This window comes from Lasiosphaeria miniovina, assembly GCF_030549165.1.
Source record: "Lasiosphaeria miniovina strain SMH2392-1A chromosome Unknown B0T26scaffold_5, whole genome shotgun sequence".
NCBI classification, from domain to species: Eukaryota; Fungi; Ascomycota; class Sordariomycetes; order Sordariales; family Lasiosphaeriaceae; genus Lasiosphaeria; species Lasiosphaeria miniovina.
Genome location: NW_026848224.1, coordinates 3,075,747 through 3,096,183, shown reverse-complemented (window position 1 = coordinate 3,096,183; position 20,437 = coordinate 3,075,747). Strand labels below are relative to the sequence as shown.

The following is a 20,437-nucleotide window of genomic DNA, read 5'->3' as shown; positions in this document are numbered from 1 at the left end:
ATAATCACCGTCGAACACCTTCAGAGCGGCAGGCTCGCGGAGAATCTCGCATTCTGGCTCGCCTGCCAAGAACGCCCAAAGGATCAATCACGATGCAGCGCCTTGAGAATGAGATAGTTTGAGCGTGTTTCGCGCCACATTATATACCAAGGTTGTATGTACCTAGGTATGCAATTACACAGCACCTCACTCCAATATTCGACCGGGCTTGTGCTTACCCTCCCATACATTTTGCTACCAAGTCCCAGCAACGGGAGCCCAGCGGTACTGTACCGCGGCTCTGGCACAAGTTGCCAGCAATGAGCAAGTCTCGTCGGGTACAGCACCGCCAAGCCTCTGCAGTCTGCACCGCGGCACCAACCAACGAATTCTCAGGGGCTCGAGGGTATTATATGCAGGTATCCATGTATTTATTTGCCTGCAGAGTGCATAATCTGCGCAGCACACCAACCCTAACATCCATTGGAGGGGGGAGACGCGCCTGAACGGGGGTGGGAACCGGGAAAAGGGGTCCGCACAACCCCGGAACTCGATGCTACCTAACCTAAGCTACCTTAATTCTTCGAGTCTGTCTCCCCGCCTTGCCAGCACGACGGGCGTGCACATTCTCAAAGGCGTGCCAAATGTCGGCCAAAGACAACAATGGCTGGTCCCACTGCGGCGGAGGTGCATTGATAGTTACCTGTTACCTAATTATTGACTTCAAAACAACAACATCACACGCACACCTAATTATGCACGCACGTAGCCGGGGTCCAAGCAACCTTGATAGGTGTGATGAAGAGGGCTTTCATATGTAGGTAGTCACCTTTCTCTTATTTCTTTTCTTCTTTTTCACTTCCCAAGTCCCAGGGACAGAGCTCGGTGCATGGGTGTGTGATTAACCCATACACATCATACTTACAACCTGCAGCGCGTTTTGTCAACCCCCCTCCCACTACGACAATCACGATGTGACTCCAAACCATGATGCCACCCTCTCTGTAGACCCCCCCTCCTCCCTCGCCCGCCAGTCAGGCTGGCGGCTGGCTCCGGCATTTGGGGCTCGCCCGACTTTGCCAGAGTGGCTAACCGGATCTTGTTGCTCTATTTACCAGTGCGCCGAGATGACGGACGAGTTGTAACACGACGCCGGGGGCGTTGCTGCGGCCCCGGAAACAAACTTGATTGCCTCACACTGACGATGACAACAGGGCAACCCGTCAGCTGATATCTAATCTAGGTACGAATGCGAGGAGTACCGGAAGAGAAGAAGAAAAGAAGAAGAAGAAAAATTGAAGATAATACCTGGTACAAAGCCCCATCAGGAGCATGCTGGATGACCTGGAGGATGGCGTCCTGGTTCAGCCAGGGCGAGTATCCCGGCATTACGGGTTCGCAGAAGTGGCCCACGCCAGTCTGGGTGAGGACGGGCGTCAAGCTCACGAAGACGGTCGGGCTGCTCAGCAGGGCCACCTTGTACTCCCAGGTGACGGACGAGTGGGTGGTGATGACGGCGATGGCCAGCCCTCCGAGCGGCCAGTCCGTCACAGTCGTTCGGCTGGTTGCCGAGTAACCCCCGCACGGGGCCGTGGCCTCGGTCGAGTCGGTGTATCCAACGCTGATGGGAAATTGGAGGACGTAGTGGCAGGCTCCAAGAGTGATAACCTGGGCCAGGGCCGCCAGACCAGAGAGACCGAGCTTGAAATGCATGTTATATTAGGGTTAAGGTGTTGCTGGGTAGTGAGAAGAACGGTATGGAATGGGTTGTGGTAAAAAGAACGGTATGGAATGGGTTGTTCTTTCTAAAAACTACAGGCCGAAGGCCACCAGCTATGAAGCGCGATTCTAAGTGTGGGGTATACCTAACCCTGAGGATAATCCTGTGGTGGGGCTTTCAGTGGAGATGACGGGTCAATTACCAGCAAAACACTCTGGTTTAAGCTACGAATCGAGTTTTGCTTACTTTCCCCTTTCATGGATGTACCTGTGCTGCGGCCGCTCTAGCCTGCTTAGTGCGTGTGCTTGCGTGTGCTGCTGGGGGCCTTGTTCTTGGACCATCCGGCTAGAGCTGCCAATCCACCAAATTAGCGCGCTATAAAACCTAAAGAAACTGCCAGAATATAATAAAATTGCGAAGTTTCTGCTTGGTCACCTATCCTCTTCCCTGAACAACTAGCCGAATGAGACAAGGAACTGATCCATTTTTTTAAACATATGATATTCTATCTAGAGCCGCTTTATTCGTAGATTAAGGGCCTGTTTAGTTCAAACGGAGTTAATATGGTGGTATATGTGGGAGTGGACAATGTGTGCATGTGTGCATTGGCTAACTAACTCGTGGAGGAGGTAATCTCCCTGCTAAATGTGTGGGCGAAATCCCAGGGCGGGGCTAATGCCCACGTGCCCAGTATTGTGCAGGGCAACCCCGCCAGAGTTTGAAGAAACTTGCTAGACCGTCTACAACTGCAATATAGCTGAGATAATCTCTAGTTATGGTCGTTTGGTTTGTATGTGCAGTAAACTTTATTAACTCCTCTTTCAAATAGCCATTTCCTAGACTCTAATTAGCTAATTACATCATGGAAGAAACGAGTAAAGGGTATACTAGTAGCTTGGATAAGGGCTTCTCGGCAACTACTGTGGATTTTCACAGGCTATCCTATCCCTACTTGTAATAATAGGTCCCTACTTGTAATGATAGGTCCCTACTTTTAATGATAGGTCTCTAATCTGTAAGCAAAAGGTAGACGCCGTCTGAATCTTCTCAGTCAGCCTGTCTAGAGATATTTCTGGAAAAACAGAGAGATCTAGAACGTGATCAGCCCATTCAAGTTCCCAGTACTGTTGATCAATTAGGGAGGGGCTAACTGCCAAGACTTGCTCACTGTGTTGCACTTTTTAAATGCCCCCCTTAAATGAATATTGCGAGCATAAACAGAATCAGATTGAGAACGAGAGGTTGGCTAGGCAAAAGCTCAGATAAGATATGTGTTGGCCTTTGTCGAAGGTAATTAGCTTCTAAGCGGATATATTTGTTCGGGCATTCTAGGCTTACCTTTGCTGTTCCTTGTCATGCGTTCCCTTTGGGAACTCTCTCTTCAGACTGAAACGCATTCTGGCTTGCCATCCTTCTATGCGACCAGCATCACTGTATTCTATGATATGTCAGCTGAAGTCCTTGAGACTCACAGAATACTAACCTTATTACGTGAAGCAGTCGGCACAAACGAGTGAATGCGCAATGTGGAGCGACCGAACGACGAGTGAAGCGACAAAGAATTCAATACTGCTACCTGCCACGGTCTTCGAGCCCAGCGAGCAGCCCGCCGCAGGCGCCCCCGGAGGGCCCCCGGAGGGTTCGCCTCGCTCGCACCAAAAAAAAAAAAAAAACAGGACGGGGACGAAGTCTCCGGTGGTCTGTACGTTCTCCAGTAACGTTTCCAATCAAACCTTGAACAGCGGGCCGGCCCCCCACAATTCCAGAATAAATTCCTCTCGCAACCCTTTTCTGTTTTCCCCCCCCTCCCTCTTCCTGCTCTCGTCACCAGGACTCAATATCAGTTTTACAACGTTCCCGAGTTCTTGTCTGTGGTACGTATCGGGCACGTCGGATCTCGGGCACGTTGGATCTCGGTCTTTGCCTCATCATCCTCTAAGCTATGGACATTTAGTCGCTCATCATGGCCTCCAACCCATTCCTATCGCCCCCATCGTCAGACGACGATCGTCGGAAGCGCGCACGCCTTCGTCGGTCCGAGGCCACATCTGCCGACTCTCCAGCGACGCCGGCGAATTCACAATCTTCAATGTCCATCATCGAGTAGCAGCACCTACACCCCGCCCACTGCCCCTGAGCATGGAATGGGATGAGCAGTGTGCATCGATTGATCGAGAACTTGGAGGCGCCACGCTGACGAAGGAGGCGAGGCGAATCCTTTCCGTGGAAATGGTATCAGAGGTTGTCTCGGTTGAGCTTGTGTCGAGAGCTCCTTTTGTTGAGACCGATGGGCCAACGATAGGCCAACCGACCATCTTGATTGTTGCACGCTGGCTCGACGAAGGCTGCTCTGCTATATGGGAACGTGCGGTTAGCAAGATCAAGAAGTTGGTCGATTCGAGACGCGTGGAGAGCGGGAATCTCGGAGAGATTGACATCGCTGTCGAGATGATTGCCGAGGAGCACAGCCGACGAAAGCATATCTTGCCCGTGTCTGCCGAGCTCCTCGCACGCGGGATGGAGACGGATTGGGCTCTCATCAAGAACAAGGTCGCCAGCATCATGGAGAGTCATCCGGCCACGGCGGGCCATGTCACGTCCATCCAGCTCTTCCGGCTAGGTTTTTCGGCAGACGACGACGAGAACCCCGACACGGTTTATGTGTCAGTCGGCTATGAATGCCTTGAGACGAAGTGGCCGCCTGTGGTTCGAGAAATCCAACAATTCCTCGGCCAAATCACCTATGCCGACCTGAAACTCCATCTGGAGCACAATATTGTCGAGCAGTGCGCCTTCCCCTTGGTACCCAGCAGTCGCAGCCGCGCCGAGAATGAGGCGCGGCAAAGAGAGATGAGGCTGGTGCCAGAGATGCCGTACCAGACCAGAGTGAATTTGGGAGCCGATATTGGCGCGAGCAACTACGTGACGGGGAGCGACGGCAACCTCTTTTCCCCCTTAATTAGGACGCTAGGCTGTTAGCTGCAAGTCAAGACCCCCAGATACCCTGAAGCCATCACGCTCGCACTTACAGCCTTCCACGTCGTCCGCCCCGCCTACGACGGCTTCCAAGTATCCGTCAATGACAAGGGCGTATCTCGGGTCGGGGAACCAAAGAAGGATTCGCAACTCTAGAACGTGGACGGCGGAGGAATCAGCCCCGACGCAAGCGCGCCCATAGTAGAGCATCCATCCCGTGTCAAGCACAACCACGGGGTCTACCACCGGGAAAGGCTCATGGAGAGATTCCGCACGTCGCCGTCCGAAGTCCAGGCCAGAGAGCAACTCGACGACATGGTTACTTTTTTTGACAACAGCCGCCACGTTCTTGGCACGGTCATTTGTGCATCTGGCTACAAGAGGCGTACAGCGAACAACGGCCGTTTGGACTGGGCCCTGGCGAAGCCTCTTGACAAGGCCCGGATTGGAGAGAACAGGTTACCCACCATCACGGCGTGGGCGGAAAAGTACGACGCCGATTCTGTCCATCTCCTGCCGGAATCGTCGACAGACGGTAGGCTTATCCAGGAGCCCGCCGAGGGCGGATTGAGGGGACTTGCTCATAGCGACCTGGTCTACAAAGTCGGGGCCATCACCGCTGTGACCCTCGGCAAGTTCAGCTGTATGAAGTCTGATGTAAAGATAGCCGAGGATGGACACGTCTCACCGGGACCTTCGGAGGAGTTTGCGCTTGTCTAGGCTGGAACCCTCGTGTCAAATTACGAGGGCTGCCCTGCATATGCAACCCGCGGTGATTCCGGGTCGGTTGTCTGGGACAAAGAGGGCCGGCTCGTGGGGCTTTTTTTTACTAGACAGACGCCTCAAGGATGCTCGGCGAATGCTCTTGTTTACATCACACCGATTCATGACGTTCTTGAGGACATGATCAAGTTCTGCAAAGGAGCGATCAAGGAAATTCGTCTTGCGCCTCCGCCGGGCAGCTAGACATCCACTGCAGCAGGTAGCATAGGTACACTTGGGCAACAGGGCAACAATTTGCAAGTTTTATTTCTCGAAAGTGTCGGCGCTGGTGTGATGGCCAATTTTGGTCGTCGCCAAGGAGGCAGTGTACGACGCGGACGGTATTGCTGCCATCACCCGAAACCTGGGCCGTGTCGGACGCTGTCGGCTGGCAATGGATAGCGTGGCATTTGTGTTCGGGGCTTTCCCGGCGCTCACCCAAGGGCTCCACTTTCAGGGTGTTAGCCTGGGTGAGCCGGGTAAACTTGGCTCCATTACCATGATTGAGAAGCTGAGTCCTGGCTCACCGCCTTATGGCGGCAGAATCCGCCGCACAACGAAGTGAAAGCCGTCATATGAGGCTGTCTTGAGCTTGCGTACCACATAACTCCTCATGTAGAACTGCGAAGCCTATTCGGTCACCGCTAGTACAGTTAGCATTGAGCTGCATACTGTGTCATCAGTGTCATCATGGAAGAGTTATGAAAAAATGATGCGAAAAGTGCGCGGGGGTGCTCGGGGCAATCACCTGACCGCAGGGAAATGCGTGTGATATCTAATCGACAAGATTTTGGGAAAGATTGTCATGAAAAAATTAAACAATTGCGCGGGGCGCGAAATGTGCGATCTTCTGCTGAGGCACTACATGTACGCATGCATCGCGTGCCCTGCATTCGAGCGCCACGTGCACTGCAATTCGCGCACCGCCTGTGGGGAATTCATGCCAACGGACCGAGCGGGAACAGAGCTTCGTTCCCATTCTTTGGTCGCTCGGAACATATAACCCAATTCTCCCCTCTGGCTTGTTTCATCCGTCTTGTCAACAGCCTTGTTCCCTTGCAACATTGTTATGGTACGGCCTGAGCTTAAAAAGGTATTCTTTCTAATTAAACCGTCTCTCCCATCCAGCGCCGGCACCAGCTCAAATTTATCCAATTCAATCGATCGAGTATAGCCATTTAGAGCAACTAATTACACGATTTTGAGGTCAAATTCGACCAACTCGTAGGGCCAAAATAATTAGCGAAATGTCAATTATTTCCCATTAGGCAGGCCATTTTTAGGGCGATTTTTCGGGTTTCCTAGGTCCAGGGCGCTCCTTGACCAAGACCAGCCCTGTATTTTCCTGGGCCCGGGAAAATCTCTGACTGCCAGGCAGGCCGTTGAAGCTGCAATACACCGTTGAAGCTGCAATGCAACTATCACGACGTAAATAAACAGCCGAATCCGACCTTTCTACCGAACCTTCCATTCCTGCAGCGGTTCTAGGCATATCACTATTACGAGAAGGTCTTCGCGGCCGTAAGCACAAGCTCGGCGGCAGGCCATTTGCAAAAAGAGCATGCTGGAAGTTTCACGTCGAGGAAGACGGCGTTGAGGTCTAAGTCAACTGGGCTAAAAGCAGAACACCCTAGCTGCGGAACATGCCGGTGGCGCTTTTTCGCCCGTGTAAGCTAGAACAAATTACTACCGTTCAATGAAGCAGTTGTGCGTATTCGGCGGTGTGACCTGCGCAAAGGATGTGATGGCGTTTGTGTCTTACACGGCAAATTCCGCATCCAGGGTGTTCCGCTTTTGGCCTAGTTGACTTGTGTCAGCGGACCCGGAGAGGGCATTCAGTAACGGTAAGCTAGTCTTCGGCGCATAGATAGAATGGGCGACGATACTTCCAATAACATCATGTATTTGAAGGATTGGGTACGTTGACGAGCTTTTCCGGGCTTTAGGGCTTTTTTTTACTGTAGGAATTACCGATCAACCAAAGATGTGCCGCAAGTGCTTAGCGCCTATGCAGCCTGTACAGGATCACGTTTGTGGAGAGCGTGCAGAGGGATTAATTAGAATACTCGATTCGTTGCTTGAAACACGCCGTCAATAGTCTGGCGTGTCGGCCGTGATGGGGACCAGGGGCCTAATATTATTTCTTATATAAGCCGTGGCCGCTGCTGCAGAGTCCGAGTTGAGGCACGGTCAAGTGGGAGTCTACAGATGGACGGTCGGGACGTGGTTTATTCAGCTGAACGGAGTCACCGTAGGCGAGCTTGCAAGCCGGAGGTGGCGTAGAGAGGCTGTCTCTTCGTGAAGGTGCCGAAAGTTTCTCGCCCGGGGATTGGGCAGTTTTCGTCCGTGTTGAAATGGACTCGGGGGACTGATCGATCGGATAATCCTCGGACGTGTTAAGCCGTCAAATGCCGCTTTGCTGTGTCGTGAGGTACAATAGCTGTCAATCCGTCCGTGCGGTACCTCCAACTTTCTAGCCAGCTTCCCCCCCCCCCAAATTAAACCACTTTCTTCCTCAATCTCGCAATTCAACCTCAGTCAATCGAATCGCACGTACGATTTATCGCTTTCTAGCTATGGACAGGCACGCCGAATACTTTACGATTATGACCCTATTAATCCTTACTAATATATCACTAGGAACGCGTGTTTTTCAAGCCGCCGCGATGGCTACGGTCGGGGTCCCTCTGGCCAGCCTCCCGACCCTCGATCCTCCTTATAACTAAAGAGCCTCCGAACGACCAGATTCCTCCCGAATACAAGAGATGCTGTCGTTATAACTTGGTTAAACATAACTAGCACCCCTCGGCCAGCCACCCATTCCCTCGAGCGAAGCGAGGACAGCTCGCCGCAGGCGCCGCCGGAGGCAAAAAACAAGAAAAAAAAGAGACTTCGTTCAGCTGACCCCTTCCTGACCCGTCAGGTAACCTATTTTATCACGCGTTGCGACACACAACACCACCCCCTCTATCCGTGCTCTCGCAATCCTTCAAAGACAGAAGAGTGGCATATTCACTACCCCAGATGTGGAGTGCATCAGCTAATCCTGGTGCGAATGTGATAACGATGATGTGGCTGGAGAAATTGACGTGAGACTTGCTGCGAATAATAACATGTAACATGTAACATGTAATTAATGCCAAGATGTGCAGCGGGAAGTTGCAGCTGCATTGAGGGCGTTGACGGAGCTGCGGCCGAGCAAGGCAGGCAGGCATATTCTATCCCCAAGTTGCTCAAATGTACTCAAGAATTAATATTGTGCGCACGGCCGTCCGCCGTCCGTAGTGTCCAGCTGACTGCATCACGCACGCCCAAAGAAGCAGCTGGGGTATCGTTCGTCCTGATGATGATATGCGCTCAGCCGACTACCTTGCCTAGGTAATTACTGCTGCGAAAGGTCCGAAGAGCTGCTGCGAAAGTCCCAAGAGCTGCAGCGGGGCGTGTGCTGTGCTGTGTCTCTTCGTAGAATGCAATGCACCACTCGTGATACTTACCTAATTACTCTAGACTTGCTTAGTACAGAATTGGTGTCCAACAACAGGACAGGGTGCAGTTAGCTCGTGCAATTATATTTGATGGGGTCAGTTCCAAGATGATCACGATAGTTAATTACCGTTGAGCAGGCGCTTTCGGCGAGATTACCGGGACACTTTCTCACTTTGCACCGCAGCATTCTCCTTAATAATTATAGGCAACCAACCACAGCCACATCTGTTTTAACGAATTACCCGCGAGTAAGCCCGGTTACTAGCACGTCCGAAAAAAAAATGCAGCCCTCGGTGCTCACTCAGGCCTTGGTCCTCTTCGCCGGCCTGGCAAGCGTGTGCAAGGCGCACTTTGTCTTGCAGATCCCCACCAGCCTCGGGTTCGACGACGAGGCAGAGGGCGAGTTCCCGTGCGGGGGCTTTAACGCGCACAGCCGCAACAACGTGACGCTGTGGCCGGTCGAGGGCTCGGCCGTGAGCGTGCTCACGACGCACAGCGAGGCGACGTGGGAGTTCAAGGCCGCGCTGCTGAGCGACCTCGGCCACTGGGTGCGCGTCAACAGGGTGCTGTCGCAGACGGGCGTCGGCGACTTCTGCGAGCCCGCCATCCCCGTCAAGGCGTCGTGGGCGGGAAAGCGTGGCGTGCTGCAGGTCGTCCAGCACGGCGACGATGGCGACCTCTACCAGGTAACTAATTACTTACCTGCGTATTGACACATACATACATACATACATACATACATACATACATACATACATACACACACACACATACACACACACACACACACACACACACACACACACACACACACACACACGCCCCTACTTGCCTACCTGCCTACCTGCTGACTGCGAGATGTGACAGTGCGCCGCCGTCAAGTTTGTTCATGGCGGTCCGGCCTCCCCGCCAGCCGGCTGCATCAACGACACAGTAATCGCAGCTCACTGGCTGTAATTCATAGGCCACATGGGGGTGGTCGTTCGGATGGACGGCGGCTGGTTGGTGGCGGCTTTGGCGGAGTGGGAAAGTGGAAAAGATGTGAGCTGTGGCTACCCTAGCTCTGAGGAGGGAGGGGGAATTCCAAGAAACAGGGACTGGGCCCAGGCGCGCAACGGCAGAACCTCGTCTCGTGCGTCAATGGTATAGCTAAGGCAAGGTACCTTACATAGGTTGACATTGCCCTGCTGCTCGTTGGCCTACAGCATATATAATTACCTAGGTACCTTAGCTACCTAGCCGACAATCCCAACAGATGGATAGGATAACCCTGCTTGGTCCCTGCACGGTGGCTGCGTACCTCCCTTAGTTACCCAGGTAAGGTAAGATATATGAGACTAAGACGCGAGTGATTTCTGGGCTAGGTAGGTTGGTAGGTAATTGTACTTCAATTGCTAACTGCCATTGCCACTTCCACTGCCATTGCCATTGCCACTGCCACTGCCACTGCCACTGCCTAAAACACTGTCCTACTGATTCAGATAGATACCAGGTAGAGCACTGTCCTAGTTAATAGAGCACCGCCAGCCATGTCAGCAGCGGCGCCGCCAGCATCAGCGGGCCCGAGGCCGGATCGGCCCACGACTTCTCGGCGGCAGACTTGTGCGATGTCGTCGTGCTGGAATTGCCTGGCGACGAGGCGGTGGAGCCGGGCTTAAAGGAGGCGCTGACGTTTGTGGAATTCTTGCAGGACTGGGGGCCGGCGGCTGCAGAGCCCGGGACGAACTTGATGGCGGCACACTAGATGGCAGGTAATTCAATACGCGGCAAGTCAGCAAACCATGATCATATCAAAGGTAATCATGACCGGGCACTCTTGTCACCGCCCATCCTTGCAGGAGCGGCCGTTTTGCCCAACGGGGGAGAAGGGAGTCGGGGCGCGGCGCGGCGGCGGCGGTGGCGGTGGCGGCGGCGGCGGCGGCGGCGGGCGCACCTGGTACAACTCGCCATCGGCCGAGTGCTGGATCGCCTGGAGCACGGCATCCTGGCCCTCCCATGCGGCGATGCCCGGGACGGCGGGCAGGCAGAAGGTGCCGGTGCCCTGTTGGCTGACGACGGGCACCAGCGGCTGGAAGTTGGCCGTGTCGTTTAGCAGTGCCGCCCTGATCTGCCAGTCGGACTGCGGGTGCGTGGTGATGAGCTGGAAGGGGGCGCCAGCAAGCGGCCAGCTGGACTCGCCAGCGCGGCTGCTTATGTCGAAACTGCCGCAGGGCGCGGTGCCTTCCAACACATCGCTGAAGCCGAGCGACGTTGGCACCTGCAACACAAAGTGCGCCTCGGTGAGGGCCGCAAGGGCTAAGAGGCGGATCGGGAACATGCTGGGCAACAGCTAGTTTATGGTCCTTGCGAGAGAGACGGGCGCGGAGCCAGAGAGGTCAACAACGTTGAGGGTGGGCGGGGGGAGCTGAGGGAGGAGAGAGAGACGAGAGAGACGAGAGAGACGAGAGAGACTTGAGAGACTTGAAAGACTTGAGAAGATAGTTAGCGAACGAGTGGGGGACATGGCAGGCTGCCGAGAGACTCGAGAGACGATAGGCTGAGCTAGGCTAGGCTGGCCCGGGCGAGTCGAGTCTTGAACAATAATTACATACCCACCCCTCTACCTAGACTAATAATTAACATGCCACGGCCAAGGCTCCATGTGGCGAACAGGCTGAGAGAGCAAGCAACATGCGGCTCAGGTAATTAATTTGAAAAGGAAGAGAACGGACCCAAAAAAGAAACACCCCTGTTGCTGCTTTCTGCCACACGCGTCCAGCCTCTGTCCATCATAACCCCCCAACCCCAACCCCCCCAGTAAATATTGCTCACAACCAGCCTTGAGAGGGGAGCGCCAAGATAATTACTCTATGTACATGAACATACATGCAGCAGCCCTGTGCTCCATGCCCCATTTGACACTACCCCGGCACACAATGAGCAAGTTTCGTTTAATTATCGCAAACGAAACAAACACGGTGAAGACCAGTCCGGCTCTACCTACCTACCTAGCTACCTCCGTGCATGCGTGCGTGCGTGCCCGGGCCCTGCATAATTGTGCTCACGCGTGTTACTATTTCCCTCTGCGCCGCCCACCCCATCTAGGCATCATCATCACCTACTCCCAGGCTCCCACCACAAAAGACCAACAACCACCTTTCCTACCTCCAACCACACCACACTCGTTTTTTTTTTTTTGCCCGCGTCCATCCTCACCGCTGTTCCAGAAGCTCAAGCTCAGCAGCTCCGGCTCCAGCTCCGGCTCCAGCACCGAGGACCCGTCGCCCCACCACCCAAGCGGCACGCTCTTTTCTTCTTTTCTTTGCTCTTCTTTCTTTAGCACGCACGCACAACCAAGACAGCTGCGCCGCCATGCTCTCCAGCCTGGCTCTGCTCGGCCTAGCCGTGAGCGCGAGTGCGCACTTCGTGCTGCAGATTCCCACGAGCCTGGGCTTTGACGACGAGCTCGAGGCCACGGGGCCGTGCGGCTCCTTCGACCCGACCGACCGGTCCAAGGGCGTCTCGGGGTGGAGCGTCAACGGCGGCAACGTCGGCGTCCTCTCCACCCACACGTCGGTCACGTGGGAGCTCAACGTCGCCCTGCTCAGCGCCCCCACCACCTGGCTGCCTCTGGTGCAGACCTTTGCCCAGAAGGGCGTGGGCAACGTGTGCTTCGCCAAGGTCCCGGGCTTCGCAGCCTGGGCCGATCAGGACGCCGTGCTGCAGGTCATCCAGCATGGGCCCGACGGCGACCTATACCAGGCAAGCCCCTTTTTCCTCTCTCGGTTCGGTGGCCAAGCAACAATAACAACAACGCCAAGCAAGGGCCGGCCTATGTCTCATCACTGCTTGCTTGCTTGCTTGCTAACCAGCCACGTCGGGAGGGTGGTTTCTTGATAATTAGTGCGCAGCCATCAAGTTCGTTACCGGCGGGCCCGATGCTGTCCCGGGCGACTGCACCACGTCGTCCGGCGTCAGCATTGGCCCCATGATCCCGGCCGCTGGCCCCACGCCGTCCAAGAGCAGCTCCACGAGCGCACCTGCTGCTGCCTCGTTCACCACCAGCACCACCGCCGCCGCCGCTACCGCCACCTCGGCTCCGGCAACTTCTTTCAAAGCATCGTCGAGCGTGCCCTCGGACGGCCACTCCCACTCACACGTGCACACGTCGTCGTCGTCGGCGGCGGCGACGACGACGACGGCGACGACGAGCATCGTTTCCTCTGCTGCTGCTGCCAGCGGCAATGCCACCACCACGACAACCTCGTCCAAGCTGCCCGTCGTCACGGCCAGCGCCAGCGCCAGCGCCAGCGCCACCGTCGCCGGCCGTGTTGTCGCTGCTGCTGCTGCTCTAGGGCTGCTGTCGCTGCTGCTCGCCGGCCCCATCGGCGTGTGATTTCATGTCAAAGCCGGCGGCGGCAGCGGCTAGCTATGGTTTGTCGGCTGGTCTTGGGTCTGCGGGGGGGAGGGGGGGAGGGGGGTGTTTGTTTGGGCAGGGGATTTGATTTGACTTGACTTGGGAGTATTTACCTATGTTGGAACAGCGGCATTCATGACCGTACTTTTGTTGCAGGAGGGAGGTGTCACATACAACGCTGCATTAATTGAGGGCAAAAGAGTGCTTGTATAAAGAAAGGTGGGCATAGCCTAGATACCGTATTTATGCGGCATTCGGTTGACACAGCCTAGGCTGTAAGTGGTCTAGCATGTGCGCCACCTGCGCCCACTTGTGGCTCAGATGCGGCTCCTTCCGACAGGAGGTAGCGCCAGGCACGTGCCGGCTCACGTGGTACGTGAGCGCACGAGGGCCTGCGCGCCGATTCACCAAAACCAGCCCCTCAGAAACCTTGATTACTTCTGTAGACAATCAATGAAAACCATTACCCCCCCCCCACAGTAGTACTACTACAAACCATTCCGGAATACCACGAACAACCTACCTACCTTGGGTATTTAAATGTGGGATTAAGGCTGAGCTGGCATGTCAAGTATCATGCGAGCTGTTTTGTAAGCCGACTTGGACGGGGAATTTTGCGCGGATGGAAATATCGATTTGGTGGGGGGCGTTTTTCTTTCGTTTTTTTCCTTCTTTTTTTTTCTTTTTCCTTTTCCTTTTTCTTTTCCTTTTCATTTTCCTTTTCAGTTTCATTTCCTTTTTCTTTAGGTGGGAGTGGAGAGGGAGAGGACTCAAAGACGACAGGCATGAGAGGCTATTTGAGCACATTACGACCTCCGATCTTTTAAATTGCCAAGCCGCCTATATGTACTTGATCAATCCTTTGCTCTCTCCCCACGCCTACACTTCTCCATTCCTACACGCCTACACTCCTCCATTCCTACACGCCTCCTTCCTACACGCCTGCCTACCTGCCTGCCTGCCTGCCTTCCCGAGACTCTGTGGTCGTGCTTGTTCGTACCCGGCCGAGCTCTTTTTCGACTCCTTTTTAACCCGGCCCCTTCTTCACCTAATTACTAAAGGTAGGGTACCTCCATGGCCACCCTACCAGCCTACTTGTCTTTATGACGCACATAATTACACGCCACACACATTGTCAAAGTAATAATTAACATCCCCCGCTAACAACAAGTCGGCAGTCCGGACGCATACGCAAGGTATTATAATTAGGACGTAGGTACAGTACCTAATTACTTTATCCAGGCCTTGCCCCTCCCCCCCGGCCGGCCAGCAGCGCCGCGCGCGCGCGCGAGACATGGTGGCCGACGACGACGGCGGCGGCGGCAGTCCGAGTCCACCGCCGCCATCGCCTTTTCGCGCCGCCGATCACCGGTTATTGGCCGCGGCATTTTGGATTCCTGTCGCCGCCCTGCTCGCACCCGCCTTACTGTGGAGGTTTTGGAGAGCGAGGTGGCCGTGGTGGCCCCATCATATCAAGTATGTTCACCAGATAATTATCGGCCTCTGTGTGTGTCTGTGTCTCTGTCTCTGTCTGGTTGCGTGTGCGTGTGCGTGTGCGTGTGCGTAGGTGTAATAGATTGTCAGGCAGTACTATATAGTTAGCTACTTGTGCTCCCCCCGCCATACATACCCTTGGACCGTCGCTTACTCCCTCCTCCCAGCCGCAGCCGACGACAACGACAACGGCGACCTATCACCTCGGGGCGGCACGGGTTTCACACATGGTTGGGAGGGCTGCGGCAGCAGCAGCAGCATAAGTGCCTGGCCGTCCTGGCGTACTGGGGGTTTTGTCTTTTCCTGACCCTGTTCCGCTCCGTCGACCCCGGGCACGGCGCGGCCACGGTTGAGGCCTTAGCCTTCCGCGCCGGCTGGGTCGCCCTCGCCCAGGTCCCGCTCGTCTTGGTGCTCGCTTCACGGCCGAACGTGGCGGCCTTTGCGGCCGGCGTGTCGGACCGCCGCGTCAACTGGGTGCACCACTGCGTGGCGAGAACTGTTTGCCTGTGGTCCGCGGCCCACGGGATCCTGTTTGTCGCCGAGTGGGTTGCGAGTGACTTCTTCTGGACCGAGCTGCGCATCATGCCCCGGGTCAAGTACGGCTTTGCTGCGGGGGCAGTCTTGGTCTGGACGGCCTTGAGCTCTCTCCTCCCGCTGAGGCGCCGTTTCTTTGGCTTTTTTGTGCTGCAGCACCGAGCCTCCTCCCTAGCCTTTGTCTCTCTCCTGTACTGCCATCTACCGCGGGGCCACAGATTCTACGCCTACTGCGCTTTCGCCGCCTCCGCCGCGGACTCCGCCACGTCCTGGCTCCAGTTTGCCTATCGAAACCTCCACCTCAGGCGCCCGCCGTGCTGCAATGGCCGGCACACTCATAGTCTCGGATACGAGGCAAACGTCGTTGCCATCGGCCATGGCCTGTCCGTGCTCGAGGTCAACGGTGTCCATTTTGACTGGGCCCCGGGACAGTATGTGTCCATCTGGGCGCCCATGTTCTGGTGGCAGTCCACACACCCCTTCACCATCGCCAGCAGCTCCTCTCCGGGCCCAGGAGCCGCCGGGTCCTGCCGCCGCATCGTGCTTATGATGCGCACCAAAGGCAGCTTCACCGAGAGCATGAATCGACATGCACGAGCTAGTGAGCCAGGCGGCGGCGGAGGAGGGGGGCAGCCGCAACGGCTCAGGCTCTTTGTATCCGGGCCGTTTGGAAGACCTCCCGGGTTCGAGCGCTTCGAAACCGTCGTCTGCATATCTGCATCTACGGGGGCCTCCTTCACCTTGCCCATTGTGCAGTCTCTGGCGCCCCTCGGCTCCAAAGCGCCGCCAGCAGTCCGTCGCCTCCACATTCTCATGCTAGCTCGAGAAAGGGCTGAGCTTGACTTTTACGTCCGCCGGCTGCGTCAGCTAATGCAAGACTTCACGGCATCCGGTATAGTTGTCGACGTCACCATTGCGGTGACGGGCGGCGCACGTCCAGAACATGCCGCCGCGTCGCCGGATGCGGCCGGATCCGATGATGCGCACAGTCACATGGACAGATACGAGCCGCTGCTCGCTCAAGCCGATGCACTGGACGACGGCGAATACCCGACTCCGCAAATCGACGAACCGGGGGGGCTCCTTCGAAGCTCGGCCGAGTCGGATATTAGGTCGCTCTTGACGCAGAGCCTCGATTCACCGTCGGACGAAGAGCAAGACATGGCTATACTCGACCCGCATCATAATGGCGCCAAGGATGAATCATCCGCTGGCTATTTTTTTCGCATCAAGGGACGGCCGGACCTAGACCAGTATCTCGACCATATCATGGACTCAACCTGTGGCCGCCTCGGAATATCTGTTTGCGGCGGGAGTGGTGTGGTAGCCGGGGTGAGGGAAGCCTTGAAGGCCGTGTGCTGCCGTAGGAAAGGGGACGGCCAGAAGACCAACAACGTATTCTTGCATGTCGAAGGATCTAGCACTTGACCGAGTGGGTAGTTGGGTATCCCGGGCATTCTATCCAGCGCATCTCCTACCCAACGCCAATGCCAGGCCGGCGGATTTGGAAACCAGCGGCCGGGCTCGTACCCTCGGAATATGCACTTGGTATGTAATTAATATAATTACCAGTGTTCCTCACGTACGCGCTTCCTTTCCTTGAGCTAAGACTTGCATTGGCCCATGGCCTACCTAATTAGCGACGGCATTCGCAAAGGTAGGTACCTACCCTACCGTAGACACCGCGACAAGGTGGCTGCAACCTAGTAGCTGGCCATCAGCCGCAGCGCCACCACCACCGCAACCGTCACCATAGGCAAAATATACAAGTTCCATATCCCCAGCAGCTCTAACACTGTCCCAGAAGCTGCTCTCGGGCCCAGCCATATTCTAGATGGGCGAGCAACCAGACCGACGTGACACCACAAAAGCCGCCACGAAAACGGCAACACGGCGAGCACGATAGATAGAGCAGCACAAAATAGCTAATTATCTAATTGATTACCCTGTCGCCGCGCAATGGCTTTGGGGGTAACTAAACAGGATCACCATAAGCGCACCATTGAGCGTATCAGTAAATAAGGCATTTTCTAGTGTTGGAAGCAACAACGTACCTTAACTAGGCTAGTCCAGGTGCAATCAATAGAAAGGAGAAACAAAGAATGACAAGGTATTACGGCATCCTATAGGGCCAAGGCGGCCAAAACCAAAAACCGGTATAAAGGTCTACCCCGGCCGTACAATGACATTTTGGTTTTACTGCGTAAAGACAGCACATTACGCCTTGCATCAAACAGGGTACAATGTAATAACCATTGTGGTCGATACCTCTTATGCCCTCACCGAATTACCCTACGTACATTTTGCCGTTGCCTCGTACAATGACTCTCTACAACCTGTTTGAATTATCACTCTTTGTTAACCACCTTGACGTACACTCTGTTGTGATGTAGGGAAAGAGCACCCCAAGCAACTGTCAACGCGCGCACCCTTGCGCGCGCCCACCACCTAGCACCAACGGGTCAGACTGCTGCCGGCTGGCATAAGCCACTAAGCCAACGCAGGGCGCCCTGCCTTCACAAGCACACCCGGGACCGAGGCCCTAAGCATGTATATAAACAGTGGCCCTCGCCTCTTCCGTTGCGAGGGCCAGGTTGAAGTCTTACAACAATACCAGTCATTGCTCGCCCTCTTCAGTACCTTCATTGTGACCACCTTAATCAGGCTTACCTGCCTTCACTTACAACCCGGAATTGAGCGCGTTATTCCCTCCCGAGAGGTGGCTTTTCGCCGAACCTTTCTAACTTGGCCGACATCCCTATTTACTCATTTTCTTATTTCTACAGGCCCGTATAATTGATTTATACTAACTACTTTGGTATTGTACTTAGGACCTCGACCTTACCTAGTAAAGAACCTTACCTAGCAGAGAAGAGTACAACATCGTTCGCTTGTGTAATGATGGGAAAGAAGGGTAGCAAACACAACCCAACCCTCCCACCCCGGGCCCTGAGGAGTCAGCGGGTAATAAGGCAGTACTCGAGAATACGACTGCCCCCGTCAACGTTGACGATCACAGCGGCTTTACGGAAGCTACCTTTGCCTTTGCGCCCCCTGGTGGCAATAATACCGTGGCCTGCGGCGTCGACGGTGGCTCTTCGTATAATGTCGTCTGGAATTGACCCACTTTTCATGGAATTGGACAGGCCCTGGTTGATATGCCTCTGAGCTTCCTTCATTCTTTGTTATTTCCTTCATTCTTGACTCGGAATTTCCTCATTTCATTCGGAATGCCCTCTTTCGGGCTGATTACAACGCCTCCCTTGCCTTCTCTCTACGAGTATAAAGAAGCGTTCTTTTCTGTACTTTTAGACCTATTGAGCAGACAATTCAATGCGCTGTCAACTTCGATCGCGTGCAACATATAACTATAGCGACGATGCCAACGATGACGTCTCTTGTAAGCTCGATAAACTCTCCACTACGATCCCCTTTGCTTCGAATAAGCCAAATAACGACCTCAACGACGGCGCCACATATAAGGACGCCACCGGCCAAGGCGACGCAAGTAGCTCTCCCATTCGTACTCATCGTATATTCACCTACATCCGTCGTCCAGCGAGCTTTCCAATAAGCCCCGGACCTATTAACCCCGTCTCGCCATCGGCGTCGGTTACTTCTAGTGTTACGATCCTGGCACAAGTCTGCAGGAGGTGCTCAGTCCGCTCGGTCCGCCAAGACCAAGGTGAGCGTATTGAGCGGGGCGCTCAGTACGCCTTTGAGTGCTCGGATCGATTGAGCACCGGATGAAGTACTGAGCACCTGCAAGACAAGGGCTCTGATTGGTTGTTCATAGTTCCATATAGGAGCTGGCAGTACGCTCTCTGGGAGAACGGTTCGGCAGCTATCAATGCATATGGTTAAGCATACTTTGGTTGTGTGTTGAAAGCTTGTCTTTCGCAATCTGTCCACGATACTCCTTGCCTCCTAGCATCTCCTACCTGCCGTTCCAGACCCCACAATCGTAGGCCGGGCCTAGCTCCGTGGACCCTGTTGTCCAGATTGTAACATTCGTTTCTAACGTCGCTACCGTGGCCCGTGTAATCACTACGCCTGTTATGCTTCCATAAGCAGATGTTATGATTACATAAGCACACATGTGGGTCCACCATTTAGCTTACCTAGGTGTACGCACCACAACCTTACCTTAGCAGAATCATCTTTCTCCCACTTCTTCATTCCAGAGGCACCTTCAGTGCATCACAACGCCAGCAATAAGAGTACTAACGTACCTCACTGTGTCACGAGCCACCCTGTGTAACGAGCCAAATCCTAGGTACTCTGACTTTAGTGGAATCTCAGCGCCGCATTTATATCGTATATGATTAAATTCTGTATCAATCCTATGGTTGGGTTATCTTAGATCCCCGAGAAATCCTTTAATTGATATTTTTGTCAATATTGCTTTTTTGATGCCTGGTCTGCTGAGAGCCTTCTTTTATGGCAAAACAGGCTCCTGCCATCACAGCTCCACCACCAAGTTCTCACGACTTCCGTTATTTCAAAGTCAGTGGTATCTGACTTCCTGAACACTGCTTTATTATGCTATAAAATTATCTTTTACTGTGGGTGTTTTGTGTAGCTGATTTACATAGTGGCGCCAAGCTGAAAGGTACCTTGCAAAGAAAATGACGTCATACTGATTCCTTAACGCCGATCGGCCTTGGCATACAGCCACACCAATGCTTAGTAAATACGTAGCTTGTCCTTTCAAATCCCCTCTACGTCCCCAGGACTGCCCATTCGTGATCTGGGACATGGGCTTTACATTTGCAACAGTCAACAGCAGCCTACGGTGATTTCCGCCATTATCCACTAAGCAATGGGGTCCTTGATCGCAGTTAAAGGTTTCCTTACCCTGCAATTTGCTTATGATGTCGTGCTTGGAATGGCAGTCGGAACAATATTCCGCCGTAACCCGGCTGTTCGGCAGGCAGAAGGTCGAAGATCCTCGCAGAATCGCAGAAATGAGGCCCACATCTTTCATCCTCCAACCCCGCGTCCGAATATCACTTGGCCTCGATCGCAGGAGGATGCGAACTCAATACTGTACTGGGCAGCCTTAGAAAATGCTATTCAATGGCTGATCG

At 54.4% G+C, this 20,437-nt stretch overlaps 7 protein-coding genes across 7 annotated transcripts; 5 read left to right on the top strand and 2 right to left on the bottom strand.

Annotated features, from left to right (window-relative positions):
* Positions 1-803: 803 nt before the first annotated feature.
* On the bottom strand, positions 804-1,870 carry B0T26DRAFT_857906 (uncharacterized protein). The gene is made up of 2 exons (XM_060447709.1): positions 1,288-1,870; positions 804-1,177 (listed from the first exon to the last, which is right to left on the bottom strand). The coding sequence occupies exons 1-2, from the start codon at positions 1,690-1,692 to the stop codon at positions 1,091-1,093; spliced, it is 492 nt and encodes a 163-aa protein (XP_060294639.1). The 5' UTR covers positions 1,693-1,870; the 3' UTR covers positions 804-1,090.
* Positions 1,871-3,757: 1,887 nt separating this feature from the next.
* Positions 3,758-4,678, top strand: B0T26DRAFT_781965 (uncharacterized protein; the record flags this gene model as incomplete). Its single annotated transcript, XM_060446716.1, has 1 exon — positions 3,758-4,678. A coding segment is annotated over one exon (921 nt), but the record flags the coding sequence as incomplete, so codon positions are not given.
* Positions 4,679-5,434: 756 nt separating this feature from the next.
* On the top strand, positions 5,435-5,641 carry B0T26DRAFT_649684 (uncharacterized protein; the record flags this gene model as incomplete). The annotated part of the gene is made up of 1 exon (XM_060438111.1): positions 5,435-5,641. A coding segment is annotated over one exon (207 nt), but the record flags the coding sequence as incomplete, so codon positions are not given.
* Positions 5,642-9,204: 3,563 nt separating this feature from the next.
* B0T26DRAFT_648601 (uncharacterized protein) lies at positions 9,205-9,880 on the top strand (the record flags this gene model as incomplete). Its single annotated transcript, XM_060438013.1, has 2 exons — positions 9,205-9,609; positions 9,791-9,880. 2 exons carry the CDS (start codon positions 9,205-9,207, stop codon positions 9,878-9,880), a joined length of 495 nt encoding a protein of 164 aa, XP_060294636.1.
* A 552-nt stretch (positions 9,881-10,432) lies between these two features.
* B0T26DRAFT_742073 (uncharacterized protein) lies at positions 10,433-11,240 on the bottom strand (the record flags this gene model as incomplete). The annotated part of the gene is made up of 2 exons (XM_060444058.1): positions 10,433-10,663; positions 10,857-11,240. 2 exons carry the CDS (start codon positions 11,238-11,240, stop codon positions 10,433-10,435), a joined length of 615 nt encoding a protein of 204 aa, XP_060294635.1.
* A 1,034-nt stretch (positions 11,241-12,274) lies between these two features.
* On the top strand, positions 12,275-13,298 carry B0T26DRAFT_742078 (uncharacterized protein; the record flags this gene model as incomplete). Its single annotated transcript, XM_060444059.1, has 2 exons — positions 12,275-12,692; positions 12,814-13,298. 2 exons carry the CDS (start codon positions 12,275-12,277, stop codon positions 13,296-13,298), a joined length of 903 nt encoding a protein of 300 aa, XP_060294634.1.
* Positions 13,299-15,129: 1,831 nt separating this feature from the next.
* B0T26DRAFT_717078 (uncharacterized protein) lies at positions 15,130-17,274 on the top strand. Its single transcript, XM_060442312.1, has 2 exons — positions 15,130-16,895; positions 16,988-17,274. Exon 1 carries the CDS (start codon positions 15,396-15,398, stop codon positions 16,773-16,775), a length of 1,380 nt encoding a protein of 459 aa, XP_060294633.1. The 5' UTR covers positions 15,130-15,395; the 3' UTR covers positions 16,776-16,895; positions 16,988-17,274.
* The last annotated feature ends 3,163 nt before the right edge of the window (positions 17,275-20,437 follow it).

Bases quoted from the DNA above. Each gene is read 5' to 3' on its own strand.
- B0T26DRAFT_857906 (XM_060447709.1), bottom strand. From the start codon at position 1,692: ATGCATTTCAAGCTCGGTCTCTCTGGTCTGGCGGCCCTGGCCCAGGTT. The intron at 1,178-1,287 runs GTATTATCTTCA...TGTCATCGTCAG, and splicing joins CTGATGGGGCTTTGTACCAG to TGTGAGGCAATCAAGTTTGT.
- B0T26DRAFT_717078 (XM_060442312.1), top strand. From the start codon at position 15,396: ATGCCCCGGGTCAAGTACGGCTTTGCTGCGGGGGCAGTCTTGGTCTGG.